The sequence below is a fragment of the Leptonotus elevatus genome, chromosome 7 (assembly GCF_054856555.1).
Source record: "Leptonotus elevatus isolate MCC_2025b chromosome 7, RoL_Lele_1.0, whole genome shotgun sequence".
NCBI lineage: Eukaryota > Metazoa > Chordata > Actinopteri > Syngnathiformes > Syngnathidae > Leptonotus > Leptonotus elevatus.
In genome coordinates, this window is record NC_141245.1 from 6,430,996 (window position 1) to 6,451,181 (window position 20,186).

Below are 20,186 nucleotides of genomic sequence, written 5' to 3' on the forward strand. Positions count from 1 at the left end.
CCATACATCACAATGTAAAATCCGGTTGTTATTGGCTGATCCAAGAGCAGCAAAAATAATAATTTGGCACTGACAGCTGAGCAAATTAAAGCTCAACACGGAAGAAGTTCAACTATCAAGACATTGTGCGTTTGTATTTATGTTATATAGTACATGAATTATTGAGGTCAAGGGGCGGATTGGGGAATGCAAGATTATGATTTGTTCAAATTTATATATGTAAGGAAAATGTAAATAAAAAAAAAACCTTGAATTATACAACTAAAAAAAAGGTACACAAACATACAAAATGAATTTGAGAAATGTTTAATCCAGCATACAAAATCCATCTTGTTCCCTTTTTCAAGCATTTAGAAAAGTTTTTAAATTACAATTTCCTTTGTGGTCCATATATTGAATGTAGGAATAAAGTGTCTTAGTGCTACGACCATTCCCTAGTACCATGTTTTACAAATAGGTTTGTGACATAATTCAGATAATTCTTATTGCCCAAGTAGCTAAAGAATGATTCTTATGAAAACAGCAGCTTTATAACAATGTCATAGCTAAAAACAACAACAACAACAACAACAACAAAAACAGAGTTGTCAGTTTGATTTGCTGTAAACATTAAAAAGTTTAACAAAGATTTGATCAATTGTAGTGGTAGATGTGTTTGTTTGTCAGGAATGTTAACATTATTTGTGCGATACCACAACATTAAAAACTTTGCTATACACTTTATTGCAAGTGAGAAAAAAACATAAACCAAGACATTTATGTTGTGTAACCACCAGCTAATTCATCATGTTTTGCCGTTTGCTAACCTGTACGACTATAACATGCCTCATTGTAGGAAGTAGCATTGACAAGATTGAACATGTCTCTCCTGACAAAAGAAAGGAACTTCTTCAGAGGGCAGAGAGGGTGACTAGAGTGGCGGCCAAATGAGCTGGCACAGAATGTGGTGTTATACGTGACATCCTCTCCATTGTACAATACCCTGATAAAACATCCTCCATCTCTTGCTTTTGACCTCTCACCTTTTCCAGCCTTCTGCTTCTGCTGTCCCAGAGTCTCTAAGGGGCTTTTCCACAATTCAAAGACCAGTCGAGCTGCAAACGGTGGGAACCTGGCCTCCTCCAGTCCCAGGGCACTCAGCAAAGGTGCCACGGTTACATCATGAGCTGAAGAGAGGGTGAACACCTCCTCGCCTCCTGCTCTTGGCGGACGGTTACCTGCGGCGTCCTTGGCTACTCGTTCCATTTTGGCGGCGGTACGGTTGAGGTAGGGGTACATTGCCAGGATTGCATATTTACGATACAGACCCACTCTTCTCCGATCTATTTCATCATCTAGCTGTTGTCGACGAATCACAGCAAACTGTGCCATTGTTAGACACGAGCCTTTGCTATCGTCTGTCTTGGAAACGCACGGGAAAGAAAGTCCGTGGCACAAGTGGCACAGCAGAGAGTCGATTGGGTTTGCAGCCCGGAGGTTGCGCGTTGGAACGCCTAACGTGCGTGCCATGTCGGCGTAAGTTCGTTCCAATTCTGCATCGGCCACTCGCAGGCGATATTGTCTCTTCTGCTCCTCCTCTAGGTAGCGGTTCCTGGCAGGGCAATCACAGGCAGAGCCACAGAACAATGTGCTGCCCTGGTGATGGACAGTCAGCTTCTTCCAGTTGAATTCGGGGAGAAAGCCATAGAGAAAAGCCATGGCACTCTGAAGTGTGCGGCTTTTCCCGGTCGTCTCCACCCAGACCTGTTGAGGTGACCAGTCGGAGGGGACCAGGCTGTGAGGCTGGTAGGCTTGGCGGAGGAGCTTCCCATTACGGAGGTGCTGCACCACACCTGAAGCGAAGCATACATATGGAAGACTTGCATGCTAAGTAACAAGTAAATGCACCAAACAACCACAATTTCCTAAAAAATAAGATAGTCGTAGGATTTAAAATGAAATTTCCAATTATCACCCTATACTTGAAAGACCTGTGAAGTCTCTGGAGTCAAATGGAAAAATGTTTGCCTACCAGTTTGTGTGAGCTCTCCCATCTCACAAGGGCTGTGGTTGGGTAGGCGAGGGACAGAAGCCAAAGGGGACTCCCAGCGCCCAAGGCTTCCCTTGCCCATGTGATTTATGAAGGATCTCAGCAGAGAGTGTGTGGGATTCCTATAGGGAATATAATACAGACGTGCAATGCTCAGCTTCTGACTCAGTTGTACAGCACTGCCAACACCAATTACAATATGAGACATTCACACATCTATCTTTCTGAATAATATCTGAGCCTGACCCTTGGAAAGAATTTGGTGAAATATGCATTTTCATCTGTTGCCCACAGACTAGTGGTTATCAAAATTAACACATTCATTTTGTAAAGGTGTGATTTCAACTCCTCCTAAATGATAACGTCTACTTTACTGTATATAATCGCCACTTCACTGAAAATACATTTTTAAGGATTTTTTTTTAATGCTCAGCATGTCAAAAACAGGCTCTAAAATGATGTGATGTAACTGTAAAATATGATTAAGCATCAATCCATTTTTGTGCAATCTATTTTAAACAATTTAATATAGCTCTTACACTGTGTACTATTCTATATAAAATGCATGATACTTTTTTCCCCCTTATTCACCACCAGGTGTCTCTCTAACACATGCCAATCCTGCTAATGGCTAGCAGTAACATGGATTTACAATAACATTAAAGAATATGTTGTATTACTACATTTATTCACAAAAACTCACATGCTCTCAGGAATGCACAAAAGGAGACAAACACAAACACACGAATGAGGGCAGCAAGAAGAGCAGTTGCTGCTCTGAAATGGGAAATTATTGGAGATTACGGTTAAATTTAACAAATCTGTTGGAGCTGCAGCTCAACTCAGATTAAAAATAACGGAGGGGGCATCTGTGGCAGCACACACAACTGTTTCCACAGTGATCATCAAAAAAAAAAAGCCCTTTTTTTGTTGTTGCTTTTCACACCACAAATAAATATGCATCAAAGTATTACACTAACGGCAGTCCTTTTGAGGTCCTTATGCTTTGCATTAGCACATCCATCCATTTTCTTATCCGCTTAATCTTCACAAGTGTCACAGGGGTGCTGGAGCCAATCCCAGCCGGCTTCGGGCAGTAGGAGTTTGCCAGCCAATTCAGAAGCACATTGTCTGGCCATAATGTAATTCATGTACACCCTAAAAACAGATTGATCAAATTGACCAATCTCGCTGGTAGTTATGTGTCCGACAGATCCTTTGGTTAAAACAACCACTAAAATGGTAGGCGTTTTCAACCAATATATACTGGTGATTGGGCCAACCGATACAAATTGGTCCTTCTGACCAAGATATTGGTTAATCTGTTCGAGGCTGACATTTTTAAGTACCACTGATTGCCACACAGACCTAAATGGGGTGAAATTCGTTCTCCGCATTTGACCCATCCCAAAGGGAGAGAGCAGTGAGCAGCAGCGGGGGCTGCACTTGGAAATCATTTGGTGATCTAACCCCCCTATTCCAAGCCTGAATACTGAGTTTATATACGAGGGAGGGAAATGGGCCCCCTTTTTATAGCTTTTGGTATGAACGGGCCAAGGATGGAACCCACAACCTTCCAGTTTCAGGGTACTCTACCACTAGGCCACTGAGCTGGTCACACCTAGTGAGCTACACATTTCTATTTTTAAACACTATAATACAGGGAGTGAAGAATTATTAGGCATATGAGTATTTTGACCACATCAGCCTCTTTATGAATGCTGTCCTACTCCAAGCGGTATAGGCTTGAAAGCCTCCTACCAATTAAACATATCAGGTGATGTGCATCTCTGTAATGAGAAGGGGTGTGGTCTAATGACATCAACACCCTATATCAGGTGTGTATAATTATTAGGCAACGTCCTTTCCCTTGGCAAAATGGGTGAGAAGAGAGATTTGTCGGACTCCGAAAAGTCAAAAATAGTGAGATGTCTTGCAGAGGGATGCAGCACTCTTAAAATTGCCAAGCTTTTGAGGCATGAACATCGAACAATCAAGCGTTTCATTCAAAATAGAAGCGTGTTGAAAAAACAAGGCGCAAAATAACTGCCCGTGAAGTGAGGAAAATCAAGCGTGAAGCTGCCAAGATGCCACTTGCCACCAGTTTTGCCATAGTTCAGAGCTGCAACATCACTGTGTGCCAAAAAGCACAAAATGTGCAATACTCATTGACATGGCCAAGGTAAGAAGGCTGAAAAAGACACTCAAGATAAAACGTCAATACTGGGTCAAGAAATATAAGACAGATTTTTCTAAGGTTTTATGGACTGATGAAATGAGAGTGAGTCTTGATGGGCCTGTGGCTGGACCAATTTGGCTGTTGCTAATCCTTGATGACTAAAACCAACCCACTGTATAAGATTATTTTAGTGGTTGGTGCAGAGGCAAAGTAAGGGCTGGCAAGATCAGAAAAGGCTTGCAGACATAATGAGAGGAAGGAAAGAACAGAGACGAAGAAAGACTAGCACAAGGGAATTTTACTTTACAAATGGCTATGTTGGACACTTGCAATAGAATTGCTGATGCAACCGACCTACCGGTAACTAACATACACATAAACCAAATGGACTAAAGCATGGCATTGTATTGTATGGGAAAGGTCAGTGACGGCAGTAGTTAGTGTGATTCTGAAACTATGTGAGGGAGCATCTAACCCTCCCTATGAGATCCAGGTTTGCTGATTTGCTGAAGTTCAAGGACACATACAGTAATAATGAAATGGACATGTTCACATCACAACCTCTGTGCCAGATCTGAAGATTAAGCACAACTATCGTGCTGTTCAGACACTGCAGCGAGCAGTAAAACATCTGTGGGAAATGATTTCAATGCTTTAATCAAAAACCTGGTATAGAGAAATAAAATATGCATTTTATACCTTATATCTCTCATTCAAAGAATAGCACTGTTACTTAGCATGCCTGTGTTTTTTTTTAGATTCACAGCTTGGAGAGAGTGAGCCAGTTCTCCAAGCACTTTGTCAAGCTGAAGTGCATTGCTTTGCTTTGATAACTGAAGTAGAGTGTTCCCTTGGATCACGCAATACTATCAATAATTCTCCTGCACATGACATACGCTGCAGCTGGGTTTGTCTTGATGTATGTGCATCACTCCACAGCACTGGAGAAAAGATGTACCAACTTAAAGTCGTAAAGTTTACACGTGCAACAGAAAAAAGTGTTACAAAACACATCCAGAAAAATATTCATTAAAAATCAACAGGACAATAAAACTCCGGCACTACATACAGTAAGAATTTCATGAATATGAATGGAGAAAACCAATGTTATAAGATTACGAGCGCAATTCTCCACCACATAACATCAACATGTTAAATCAGTATTGACATTTAAGACTCGACGAAAGCCACTTCTGCTTTTTTGTCTTGTCCTGCAACTGACATCGACAAATTCACTACAATTACGTACCAAAAAATAAATAAGTAAGATAAAAATACATAATGGGTCATCAAGATGAAGGCTGGGTGTAAGGAGCCAAACATGGGCGAACTTCAAATCAACAACTGTAATGGAACTTGATAAAGGCTCACACAGAAATACAGGAGTGTGGGGGTGAAGGTCACGCACTTCATAATGTGATTCGAGGTGTACAGATAAAGCCAGCAGCAAACACAGGTCAGACACAAGAAGCCCAAAGCCAGGTCGCACACACCACAGAACGGAAGGATCTCACGCAGCTGAAGGTAGGCAGGAGGAGAACATGGAGAGTCAGTCCCTCAGAAGTTGGCACCAAAAACACAAGGCCTGATGCCACTGTGGGAGGAGGTGAAGAAGAGCTTCACCATCCTGTGGAGGGAAGAGCACTTGGAACATCCTCTTCAACAAGCCCTTAACCACACAAGTCAACTGCCAGAGCTCGAGGATCACCCCGAGAGCTTTGTAGTGACCCAGTGAAATCAAACCTTCTATTCAGTGAAGTTGAACGGGCAGATAAATGAACTCGGTTGAGTAGAAGCACCTGTGTCTAAAGCCATACTGTGGCAGGATTTTTACTTTCTGGACCTGCATTCAGGTTGAGTATATGTTACTTGGTGCTGTACAGTATTCCGGTAGTGTACTTATAAGAGGCTTGCTGTCAATGCTGAACACAGCTTAATCATAGATGCATTTTTGTTTGTAACCTGAAACAATAAAAACAAAAAAGGCCAGGCTTCCATGTGTTCATAAATATAATTAAGCCAATATTGGACCAAGTATATCATAAACAGCATGGCAATGTGCCCTATTATAGTTCACCCAAATACTTCCTAGCAGGTTTTAAAATCAAAAGACAGAACCAGAATTACTTACGAGACAAAAAGTTAGTTGAGAGAGCGATCGCCAGTGAGAGAGTGCAGTTGAATTTTAAACTGGTTTAAATTGCCAAGAGTAGGGGTGGCAACTGGGGCTATAAGACATTTGGTGAAGCTGGCAGCTGCCGCCTGTGAGGCATTGCCAATCAATATGACACATGGCTGAGTGAATACCTGCTGACGGACAAGGTGCAGTTGATGGCTGGTCGTTTGGTCTTGGGTATAGAGTAGAGAGGGTAACGGTCCCCATGGCGAATCATCACCTGGGCAGACAGCAGCTTATAGTCTGCTGGAGTGTGACCTGAAAGTGGACAATCCACAACATCACACTTCAACAAAGTGAACTTAAAATTGGGGGAAATATTTACATATTTTTAGGTTGCATTTTTTACAAGATGTGTTATTTATTTCTACAAATGTATTATTTTACCAATAATCAGTATACAAGCCAGTAGGGGTGGGAATCTTTAAATGTGTCACGATTCGATTCAATTCCGATTTTTGGGTCCGCGATTCGATTAAGAAAGATTTTTGATTCAAAATGATTTGATTCAAAATGATTTTTGGTTCAATCTATAGATGTGCAAGGAATCATAATGATCTACTATAGTCTGACTCGCTAATGCTAATTAGCGCGCTACCCGTGGCACTTTTATCACTCAAAAGAACAGTTCCACACTGCAAAAAAACTACTTTTATTGGAATAACTTGATCGTGACTTTTTCCTTCTACTCTCTAATGTGGCTACAACTTAACAGTTGGACCGCGTGGAACCACACTGCCCCTAAGCGGCCAAATCGGGTACAACATGAACAGCGCTCCAAATAAAAGGCACACACAGACAAAAGCAAGACAGTATAAAATAATTTAAATAAAATTGATTTTGGGACATTTAAAATCGATTCTGAATCATACAAAATGAGAATCGCGATTCTTATGAGAATCAATTTTTTTCCACACACCTGCAAGCCAGTAGTTTAATTTAATGATTTATGTCGTACTAGATTTCCACTTGGAAAGCAGGTAACACCATTAAAGTAGCATTAAATAACTTTTTAACCTTAACTCTTTGACTGCCATAAACGTTATAAAACGTTTAGCATAAACCTAGGGAAGGGCGCCGAGGACGTTAAAAGACTATGTTTTTTTTTTTTGTTTTTTTCAAAAACGGGTGCAGGAAAGCCTTGGGCAGCTGTGCTGAAAGTATCAGGCAGATCTGATTAGTAAAAGACTCGTTTTGGCCCCTAGAGGGCAGCGATGACTCTCTTTGCACAAGGTTGGATGGGCCGCCCACCGTGGGCGTCAGTAGAAGACGTGAGGCGGAGCTAGAGTGTTGAGGAGACAATGGCTGGTTCAAGCCATTGTGGCTTGACCAAGCAACCGGTTGCAAGCAACTCACGCTTGAGCATTTTTTTCAAAGACGGAAAGCATCAATCAATACTAAAAAGCGCATTGATGTCGACGATGATGATGACTCCGAGCTTGACGCCAAAGTTGGAAGCCTTGGCGCGACTGTTACGATCACGTAGTAAGCCTCACCGGCTAAGCGCGGCTAGCGCGGCTAGCGCTGCTAAGGCCGGAAAACGCGCACAATAGCCGACCGGGTACTTCTACACAATCGGACATTCGATCGGGCGATGGAGAGTTGGCATCGACCAATGCAGATTGATGATGATGATGATGATGACTCCGAGCTTGACGCCAAAGTTGGAAGCCTTGGCGCGACTGTTACGATCACGTAGTAAGCCTCACCGGCTAAGCGCGGCTAGCGCTGCTAAGGCCGGAAAACGCGCACAATAGCCGGCCGGGTACTTCTACACAATCGGACATTCGATCGGGCGATGGAGAGTTGGCATCGACCAATGCAGATTGATGATGATGATGATGATGACTCCGAGCTTGACGCCAAAGTTGGAAGCTTTGACGCGACTGTTATGATTACGTAGTAAGCCTCACCGGCTAAGCGCGGCTACCGCTGCTAACGCCGGAGCTGCACAAGCGGACATTCGATCGGACAATGAAGAGTACCCCGAGTCCAATGCATATTCATCGGAGGAGCGGGTACAGTCTGATCACGGAGAAGACACTGTTTCTGGACTACGATGCCACCATGAATGGAGTGGATAAAATGGATCATGCAAATGCTGTTGCGTCTTCTTGCACGCAGGAGAGTGTTACACAAAGAAAAACTGTCGTTGTAACATCCACATATTTGTAAATAGCACCACAGTTGCACACATTTGTAAATAGTTTGCCAAATTGTTGTCAAATTGTTACACTGTTGAATGTAAATAAACGTATTTTGCTATCAAAAAACACTTTTTCATTCTTGGTGGTAGTGTTTTATAGAAGTAAAGCACTATTTAGGTGTTTGTGGCATCATTCATGGACAAAAAGAAGTGTCAAATTCACTAGAATGCATGAAATAATATCGTTTCACTAAAAGCTTGATTTCTCCGTATTTTGGTCCAAAACAGGCGAAATTGGGTCAAACTAACCATTTTCTATTGTTGATTACTAAAGAACGGAATAAGGTAGAAACAAACTTTTTTGTATCTTTCATTTGGTAGTACGTGTGTTTCCATAGTCCAAACAGAACATTTTCTGTGGACCTTGAAAGATCAGTCAAAATGCTTAAATCGGCTGGCACTGACGGCATCCCTTTTCTGAAAACGTCTGGCAGTCAAAGAGTTAATAAAATATTTTCATAAGTCTTATAATGAAACATTGACTTAAAACTAATAGAATGGTACCTTTGCCATGGCCTCAGGGGGTCTGTATCATTTTTACTGGCACTAAGCAACTTTGAGGAAGATGGTACGAACACTGCCACACATAAAAGCTACAAATATGCTTACTGCTTTATGGCATATGTCACTTCCTCATTTCTTCATTCGTTACAAAGACGGAAGTCAATTTGAATGTCGACGCACAATTACTGCTTTCCTGGCAGAAAAAGGGAAGCTACCCACATAAAATGACAGTCAAGGATCAACATTGACCCGGCTTGCATAACATTACCGCTTTTATCCATATAGCGCCGCCATAATCAACATAAACTGAAAGTTGCTTAGTGTTGCTTTAAATTGTAAGCATATGGGTATTTTTTTCCAGAAAAATCATGCTGTCAGAGCAGCAGCAGCAGAGTCCAAGTGTGGCAGAGTAAACAATGAACTGGGTGTCTCAATTAAGATGATGTGAGAAACCACATCATCATAATTGAGTATGACAAAGGGATAACTGTCGATGTGAGCACCTTCCCAGGCTTGTTCAGTATGGCTGGGGCTGTTGCAGTAGCCATAGGCTTCAGATACAGGGTTGGGCTTCTGGGTGTGGGGCACTGGGAACACCCGCTTCCTTGTCTTGCCCTGAGCCACCCGAACAACTCCATCAGCAGCCTCGAGAGGTCTCTCCACCACAAGAGGAGTTGTTGGGATTAGATTGACTGCAAAAATGGCACACAAAAGATAAAGTATTTCAGGCAATTAAGTAAAGTAAAAACAAAGAACATTTCAAACTCCAAGCTTTTTAGTGATCCAAAATAAAGCAAAAGTAAAAGCAAATACACATTCAAGGCTATTGTCAAGGAACGCGTAACAAATGCTATTGGGCAATGTGACTGTTTTTAAAGTTTTTGCAAATTTGTTGAATTTATTGATAGTATGATGAGGATTTTGTGTATACATATATATTGTTGTTTGTCTTAAATTGTTGTAACCATTGTGTGTTTGTTGCCCCTGTGGCCAGGTCACTTTTGGAAAAGTGATTTTTAATCTCAATGAGTTTCTTACCTGGTTAAATAAAGGAATGACAAATGTGTTTCAATGAAGTATTCCCATGTCAACATCTGAGCAAATTAAAACCCTCTACTGCAACCAGCAAGTTGCCTGGACACCAGTGACCTGTAAACCCCGTGAGAAAATCCAATAGGTTCCAGGGGCATTGTATGAATTGGAAGACCCATTCAAAAGGGCCCTACTCTTAAGCCAAAGGGGCTATACTGGGTCCAAGCCATTTCGCAAGACAAATGTTGAGACATAAATCATGGAAAGAAAGAAAAAACACACGTTAGAAAAACCTAAGTTCATGAGGCAATGGTACAAATTATGCAGTGTGAGTCATTTTGCCAAAATTCTGCCTTCTGAGGTAACAGGGCAAATACAAATGTAATAAATCTTGCTACTTTTATTATTGCCTGTGTGTAGTCTACTTCTTTGGGTAGTGTAATCTACCATTTAATGTACAGCAGTGTACAGAGAACTTCTCTAAGGGGATAAAAGCTAGTTTAATAAAAGGCAAAATTGTTTTTGAAATGCCAACACTCAAAATGTGGTGTTAACAGGACAGCTTCACTACATAATGCACAAAAAAAACATTCATTACTGATAACATATGTGTTGTTGCAGCATGCCAACAGAAAATTGCAAAGATTCTAATCAATTAAATCATTTCAACCCATATCACACGACTGTGTGCAATTTGGTTAAAAAAAAAAAATCTAACCAAATACAGAGCATTGTACATTGCATTTCCCTATTATGAAAAATATGCAAATACATGTAGCATTTCACCCTTAAAATTAGGGGTGGGAATCTCTGACATGAATCCGATTCGGTATGTTTCTCAATACACAGGTTGCGATCCGATTGAAAAACGATATCTTTCAGAGCAGAACGGCTCGATACGGTTTGATTAAGTTTGGGAGCTATACGATTTTCGATTTGATACGATTAATTTCAATATTAAACACAATATTATAGTTGACATTTGTTGCTTGTAGACAATGATAAAACACCACAAATTCTTACAGTATATTCAAACATGTTAAAAAAACAACAACAAAACATCTTTATTTTCATATACTGAATCCATTATTTAAGTAGACCGGAAAAAAGGGCTGGGCGATATGACTGAAAAATGTATCACAGTTTAAGTATTTATTAGTCGTTATTGACAGTTGCAATTGTTGTTTTTTTCTATTCAAAAAAGGATCAGGAAAAGAAAAGGCTGATCATTTTATTTGAAATATAAATATTTAACCTTTAAAAAGTCACCAACACAATTAATCAAAATATGTGCACAGTGCCATGTATTTCAGAAACATACATTTGAGACGTGAAATAAACCTAGCCACCTGATTGATTTGATTGAAAGTGACCATCCCTTTTTATCAACAATTGTTATTTTTATTTTGCCGCCACATAGATTTTTTTTTTTTTTGGTTAATGTACGACATTATTTTATGTATTTTTTAAAATACGTTCTGAGACACAATGACCACGGAATCATGTTCGTCAACAGATTTGTTTGATGACGTAATTGCGGGCAGATTCTCTTATCTACTTCTCTTCTCGTCCTAGTTGTATACATTGACAGGGAGCCACAAACAGAGAAATTAGACGCTTGAGGCGAGCTTTTAGCTTAGTTTAGAGCTGGTGCTTGTGTGTTAGCTTTGGGACATACCTGTGTGAAGTTTGAATCCATACATTAAATTGTATCGGGAGTCTGAATTTGGGTCGCACCCAGTACCAACACAGGAACGTACCAATGGACCGAGGGCCATGAGAAATGCCGAGATGTATGTGATATGATGTTGTCTGCAGTTGTATGTTGTCACTCGCTGTGACGTGCCCGGCGTTGACTGCTACCAATACGGTCCTTATGACTCCTTGACGAACAATATTCGGTCGAATCGTTTTTTTGTCCCACGCCTACTTAAAATTACATGAAATTAATGGCAATTTTCTGGAATCTTTCCTCAGTTTACTTTTAAAATACATAATCACACAATAAACTGTAAAAAAAATAAAAAATCATCATGCTAAAAATTAATAAAAAAACAACAAAAAAACAAAAATTTATAATGGCCGAATAAATACCAATGTAAATATCTGGTAGTATAACCACTTTAAGGAATGTAGCAAACCACAAACGATGTAAATAAATTGAATAAACGGGTTGGAAGATATATTGACAACACATAGGTATCATTCAAGTACCATATGCTTATGATTTATCTATTAAAAGTACTAATAATATAATATGAACTGTTTCAGAGGTTGAGTTTTAAGAACACAAAATTGTCACCAACATTAGCGGCACCATGTAAAAGGAGTCAGTAGATAATAGGAGACGAAGAATAGTACAGTAGTGTTGATCGATACTGTGTACAAGTAGAAAGACAAATACAATTTGATTTTGATGAATGTACACACTGTCCATAAAAGTAAAAAAAATACATAAAAAATTATGTATACACAATTTATTATTATATTGCACGATAAGACTTTTTATATCGTGCCTACCATATATATAATTACTCACAACGCACAGCTCTACATGACACAATGATTATGATGTCGAAGAAAGCAAAAACCACACTCAGTCGGCCTTGACTATCCTTGTGGTATTAACCAAAGTTTAAAAGAAAATAAATAGTAATGGTCTACATTACACATGTGACAACAATCACAACTTATTTTTGAAATAATTTCAAGCAAGTCAATTCCAAAGAAAATGACATCTTTATGTTGAAATGCTTGTTTTTGGATTAAACAATGAGCAGTAGAGCTATTATACCAGTGTCATTAATCATTAAATACAATCATCTGTATGTTTTCTCCAAACTTACCCATGATGAGGAAAAGGAGAAAGCGTGCTGCAACAGCGGAGACCATTTTGTCGACTGCACAGAGATTTGAGGACCAGTTACACACACTGTAGTCCATTCAGAACCACAGCCAGTCTCGCTCGACATTCTGTGCCCCATAAGCTGTTGCCCCCGCCTACCAATTGACACACGCCTGCATGAGCTAAACAAACTTTTGGAAACAGCTCTGTCCAGGCACACAAAAAGGCTTTTGTAATGGCCTGACAAACATTATGGATGGATACAAATGAATTCCAAATACTGTAGAGCATAGTGCAAGCACGTACTCACAAAACCCCACATTACGTTACCTTACCACCAACCAAGAGGGAAAAATATGTCATGTCTAAAGCCCGCTGCCTTCAAAAACAGGGTAACCGTGTTAGCCAAATCGAGCGTTAGATTCATCTGCTAAGCAGTCAGTGAAGCTCAGCTAGACTGTATGAATGCCTTGGACTTTGTTATTTCACTGCTGCCCTCTCATGCCGTCACAGCGGCATACAAAGGGAGTTTGGCCACTTATTTCAAATAAGTATTTCGTCTCCTCTCCGTCGTATCACGTCAATAACGGAATACTTAGGTTAGCTTAGTGCTAGTGCACGTTCAAATGGGGTAGATGCCAGAACCTTCCGACTTCCGAGTTTCACACATCAGCGCCGTTTCCGGCAACTGCTGGCCGCATTCCAACACTCGCACCCCAGCCCCTGCGCTCCCCAACCGCGCGATCCTGCCGATGGGCGGGAGCGCGCAAAGCGTCTCAGCTCTCTGAAATGCGTTGGACAACTGAGACAATTTAGTTGTAGTGCTAACTAAGCATGTGTTGTCCAAAAGTAATAGGTTTCCAGGGTTGTAACAAATGCTGTCTGAGATCAGGTTGAACATAAATGTCATGTTTGACTACCAAGGAAAGAATATTTGATTGATTGATTTTTTCCACCACCATCAACGCATAAACAAGTTCTGTATCTTGTTGATATGGAAAATCCGTGCTATGTTTTTCAAGTGGTAAAAGGCAGATTTACTAATAGCTTTTAAAGGGTTGTTAAAATTCCGGTTTGAGTCAATAATTATACCAAGATTTCTGGCTTGATTTGTAGCTGTTGTTGGTGAACACTGATCGTGGACCTTTCATTTTAGAGGCCAAAAAACAATTACTCCGTGTCTTGTCTTGAGTTGGACAAAATTCTGGTCCATCCACACATTGATTTGATAAATACGGAATGAAAGTAAGGGACTATAGTCATGTGATGACACTGAAACATTAGGTTGTAACTGTAAGTCACCTGCATAACGCTGCCGTTGGGCCAAAACCTGACAAATTCAAAATGTGGTCAATTTGATATCAATTTGATATTTTTTCAAAAATCTACACTTTTGGTCAGCCCACGCCACAAATGTTACGTCAATTTTACAAATTATTGACCAATCTAAAAGTGTTGAAAATGGCTTGCTTTCTTGATGATGCAATGTTTAATGGTTGAACAAACATGCTATTTTGGGGGTCTCCTGAAAAGTGACCATTTAGAGGTACAAGGTTTTAGCCCGCCAGCGATAAGTATAAATTTGAGCAAACGGAAGCATGAATAAGAAGACGTGGTTCTAGAATGTACCCTTGTGGAACCCCGCTTGTCATCTTTGTTCGCTCAGACTCATGACAGCAAAAAGCATACAGGTCAAGTTCATCGTTGTTGGGTTGTTGTTTTTTCACTTCTTTTTTTTTCATTTGACACTTTGTCTTGAGGTCTCATACTGTGAGTCATCAAGGCAGTTAATTTGAGTTACAGTTTTTATTTATTCAAAGAAATTGCAATTATGTTGTTAATGGCACAGAGTACTGACTGTATTGTATGAGAGACATGAACAGTCTGCACTACCATGCGTGTGGGGATCATAATAACGCATCGGCCGTACATGAAATGTTAACACGGCGGCAGTCTTGAACTCCATTTTCCATTCATCAAAATTTTAGATGTCATATGCATAGTAAAAACAATGGAAGCACTAAACAATGACATTCTCAAATTCACGCTGCAATAGCCACTGAATGAAGCGGCTACCGTAACATCACAGCTCCGGAAACAACCAAAGACGCGAGGGCGCGCGACTCAAATCGCAGACAACAGATGTTGAATTGTTTTTAGTCATTAAACTACCGTATACTTAGAATCTAACCAGTCTTTTATGAAAATTTGGTTTTATTGACATCAATAAAGCTTAAAACAAGAAAGTCGCCCTTCGTGTAAAAACAAAGGTGACAAAGATTTGGGAGGCCCCAGTGCCTGAACCAATAGAAGCAACAACAAAAAACATTTTAACAACTGAAAAACTAATGCATATTTTCTTCAGGAATATCATATAACATGGATGCATCTTCACATTTTAAATCAAACTGTCTGCTTCTTCATCCTGTATGTCATATACACACATCATTGATAATCATAAAGCTCTTGTCTAGTGCAGTGACGACAGTCTTTCCATGTATGCAATTGCAGTTTCCTTGCATTCACTTCGGCTGGAAGGGATACTTGTCAATACAATACCTACTGTAAATGAAATGCTGAACAATGTCACAACGCGGAAAACCTACTATTGTGTACAAAGGGGCATTCCACAGGAGATGTGATTGAGCCACCACATTTCCAAGTGTTTCAGAGAACACAGCAGTCCTCTCAGAGTACTTGTTATTTTTGGGATGTCTATAGGGGACTTGAAATTGTTTGAATGGAAATGGTAGAATATCAGAAAAAATTGTTTAATATGGAATTACATAGGCTCCAGCAATCCCGCGGCCCTCAAGAGGATAAGCGGTTTAGGAAAATGGATGGATAGCTAAATCAAATCAATGATGAGTAATTCAAATCTCTCAAATCAGATTAGTTGATGTGCATGTGCATCATTCAATGCAAGAAATGAGGCAGAAAATGCACTGCAAAAGGCTAGTGATAAACACGAGTACTGTGTAAAGAAACACAGTATAATGCTGGTATTTATTTATTTTATTTTTACATTACTTCCAGTTCCAGAACATTGATCAGGGAGATCAGATAAATGTCCAACTGTTGTTTTGTACAAACTGTGATTTGAATGGACGAGCAAAGCACGAGAATAGATACAAATTATATTGGTTGTAAGTGAAATAATGGAAAAGTACGTTGATATTATGCATATGCTATGATTTTATGCAAGTTTTCATATACATTTCAACTAGTTACTTACAGTACTGGACGCTAAAACAGATGATGGCCAACACTGCTCCACTCACCACCAGCAGGAGGAGGAAGCATTTACGAGCCAACATACTGTCATGTGATTGGTCCACGTCCCTGTCCGTTAGCCATGCAGTCTGGAAACATACAGGTGAATGAAAATGAGAAATTACGGCCAAACCGGAAAACCTGGCTATAAAAGCTATTTTCAACACTTTAAATATTGCCTAAGAATTACAGACACTATAGGGACAGCCCAATTATATTTGTAGAAAAAAATGAAATTAATGATATCTGGACAAAAAGACTTTGTAGGAGCCTAAATTTAAATTTAAGTTAAGTAATATTTGGATAAAGGTGATTGGGGTAATGTAGAAAGCATTTTTCCTCATAGGTTTTTTCCCCTGCCAGCAATACAATAAAATGCATAGTGCAACAGGGCTGAACAATTTCAGAAAAAGGTTGAATTGCAATTTTTCTGACAGATACTATGTATGATTTCAATTCAATAAGATTCACAATTTTGTTTTCCTCGTATGAAGCTTCAGCGCAATATTCACTATAGTTAGCAACATTACAACAAATATTAGAAAATTATATTACACTATCCAAACATTAAAAAATAATCTATATAATGTTTTTTGCTGAAGACATTTGGGTTTCAGATCAACAGATGACAAAAGTTCAGAATTCCAGCATAGTATTTACAGCTAGAGGTGTCAAACAACTCAGGACAGAGCACCTTTTGTTTGAACACACCCACTTTTCAAGTAAGCAGAAGAATTGGCCACAGAAATGGCAAAGAACGAGTCAACAAGGGCGGCAATACAAATCACCAGATTATTAAATGGTAATGGACTGAGTTTATATAGCACTTTCTATTAAGATCAGTAACATGTGAACATCATAGCTATGAATGCAAGAATGAAAAATCATGAAAACTCATCATATTGTATTATGAATAAGAATGGGCCAGTACCTATTCTGACAGGGCCACTCAAAAAGACGTGTCATACCCTGGCCTGAATAGTTTTTACCAATGTATAGAAACGTTTTACACTTTATTTCACCATTTCTTTTTTACACTTGATGACCCCCACTAAATTGTGGAGGCCTGTTCCATTTTCTTTAAACCTCAACAGACACAAATGCATACTGTGTCTACAAATAGTCAGCACAGGGAAAATAGAAGGTTGGAAATGATGCTGACACTGGAGTGGGAAAAACTGCAGTAAATGTAGCCCTCCACACAAAAAAACCCTGCCATTAGTCATTCTAAAGATAGCACAGGTCTCACTAAAGCACCATAAAATGATGCTTGCTTGCTTCCAAACAACCCCCTTCACTGACTGTGCACACAAACATGGCACTGGAAGATGCATCACATCTTTGTCCAACATGCCTAGGAGGTCTAACACCAAGTTAATTTTACCTTTAAAAGTATAAACACAGTCCTAAATTATTTCCTTCATGAATAAAGTGTCACCGCTACAGGGGTCCAATGACTATTTAACTACCCTTTTTTCAAAGACAGAAATGAACACGTCAAATTCCCTTAAGGAAAAGTGTTTCAAAATGCTGCTCAAAGGGACAATGAACCCATCTTCAAGCAGATGGAGTCATCTGACATCACCAAAATGGCAGCACCAACAGAGACAAAGACTATAGTGATAGACTGATCATTGGCTTAATATTCAGCATTTTGGCACAAATCAGCATCTGCCTTTAAAAATGTGATTATTTTGAATCTGATGACGCGTGGCGAGCCTCTCTGTCTGTCTGCTAAGACTACTTTCTCCAACATTGTCCTGCACACAACACCATCTGGTTGGTTACCAACAGCAGTGTCACTGCTCGGGTAACTATAGAAGGTAATTAGAGAAAACTGTTGGCACAATAATGGCTGTTTTACATCTTACATTTCCACCAAGAGGCCAGTATGGATGAGCAGGCCAGACAGCTGCATATATGGGGCACACAACAATGACAAAACATCCATAAAAGGAAACAGAGAGTACACACACTTGCTTGGCACCCACGGAGTTACATCATTACAACGTTTACATTGTGGCAAATCTGAAAGCACTTTAATAATCATAAAGGCATGTAAATGAAGTCAAGTGTTGGAGTTTGTCTTATCACTATTATTATAATTATTATTATGCAATATACTGTTGTTGCCGCCTCCAATGCATCTTAAAGCAGTTGTTAGCTCACAATGTATTGTATTGATTCCTGGCAAATTGTCTCTTTTTCAACTTTCATTTTCTTGCACAAAAGACCAGTAGGCTAAGAAATAAGCCTGTAAACTGAGGAGAAGATCACCAGTTGGATCAAATTGAGAAATTACAATTCTATTAATGTCCTGTTGAAACGTTGAGTTTTTTTGTTTTGTAATAATAATAATAATAATAACAACAACAACTACAATACAATACGTGTAGTTTTTAGTCTATTCTGTGCAATAGCATCGCTACTCTAATCGAGGAGGGAAATTATCTTTAAGGCAAAGCAAAGTCGTATGTGCAAGAATGGCCAGCTGATGTGGGTCAGTCAATTATCAGTGACGTGTCTTGTTAACACGTTAACAACTATGGTTAGCTTTTTAACAACCGAAATGCTAGCTAGCAATAAACGTTGCACTCGTTAATGAAAGCAAGCACAAATACCCCCCACAATTATATTAGTGAACGGCACTTAATATGTAGGAACAAATGTCGGGTGTCGTGTTGACTTTTAAGTTTATGAGTGGAAGCCGGCCCGTGCCATTCATGTTCAGAACTCCAGATCAGTTGCGGCGGAATAATCGTTTAGTTATATAAACAATGTGCTCACTCCAGAGGAAGAAACCTCATCACAAAATCTTTAACATCACTGTAGGAATAAACGCATTAGCTTTTACCTGCAGATCCTGGACGGGTCCCACACGGAACCTGTGAACTAACTGTACAGTAGTACTTTGTACATTATCTAGGTTTCTTTGACGACGCGATCATCAGTGTAAAGTACCCGTTGACAAGGCGCTACGTTTCCGATTCACGCTTTCAACTATAATAGTAAAACAGCACGAACATTTTACGTAAGCATTAAAAAAATTGTTATTATTATTATTATTATTATTATTATTATTATTATTATTATTATTATTATTATTATTATTATTATTATTATTATTATTATTATTATTATTAACCAGACGGTAATACTACATAAGATAGCAATAGTTGGTATTTTGTAAGTAGTACCTACAGCTTTAAGAATGTAAAAGGTTGAATTTGGTTTCAAGAGTCCCATTAAAATTTGTTGTCGTTGCTTAGTAGGCTACTCAGACAACGAAATACAGTTATCAGATCAAGTCCATGCCAGATATTTTGGGCAAACATACCAAACATAGACATTGAAAACGTCTTTAATGTGCGTTTAGTTGTTTCAAGTTTAAGCGATAAGTTTCACTATTGTACTTTTTGTCCTCAAAATCTCAGAACTGCTATTAAATAATGTATCATATTTCATATTTTTTCTTTTATACGTTCTCTAAAAATAAATAAATAAATAAATGAATGAATGAATGAATGAATGAATGAATGAATGAATGAATAAATAAATGCATTCGTTGCATAGTCCCTATGGAACAAATAGTGTGCTTTTATTCTGTAAAATGCATATCCGGTCATGTTTTTGCAATCTGCAATGCAGTTGTTAGAACGATCGAGACTCTGGCTGCCTGCGGCCAGCGTGATAAACAAACTCCAACCCCACTTCACCATCTAGTGGAGCACTGCGAGCAATGCACGTTGCTTTCATAGAATGACGTTTGAAAACAGACCCGGCTGCAGAAAGAAATTACAGGGAACATTACATTTTCCGTGGGGGGGCACACTTCTTCAATCTAAATCTAATGTTCTTCAGGCTGAACAGTGTTTTATGGCGTCTGCATGCTGTATTTTTTGTTATTTTATTGATACTTATTTACTTACAAGTATTCACTTC

The 20,186-nt window shown here is 39.3% G+C and overlaps 1 protein-coding gene across 3 annotated transcripts; it reads right to left on the reverse strand.

The window, feature by feature from the left end:
• Window positions 1–290: 290 nt before the first annotated feature.
• Window positions 291–19,226, reverse strand: pxylp1 (2-phosphoxylose phosphatase 1). Of its 3 annotated transcripts, none has more exons than XM_086081160.1 (6): window positions 19,099–19,226; window positions 16,253–16,333; window positions 9,598–9,786; window positions 6,516–6,642; window positions 2,012–2,151; window positions 291–1,832 (listed from the first exon to the last, which is right to left on the reverse strand). In XM_086081160.1, the coding sequence occupies exons 2-6, from the start codon at window positions 16,272–16,274 to the stop codon at window positions 802–804; spliced, it is 1,509 nt and encodes a 502-aa protein (XP_085937286.1). In that variant the 5' UTR covers window positions 16,275–16,333; window positions 19,099–19,226; the 3' UTR covers window positions 291–801. The 3 variants fall into 3 exon arrangements, with proteins under 3 accessions (XP_085937286.1, XP_085937285.1, XP_085937284.1); XM_086081159.1 differs by having other exon boundaries at window positions 16,207–16,333; XM_086081158.1 differs by lacking the exons at window positions 16,253–16,333; window positions 19,099–19,226 and adding an exon at window positions 12,973–14,573.
• Window positions 19,227–20,186: the final 960 nt, after the last annotated feature.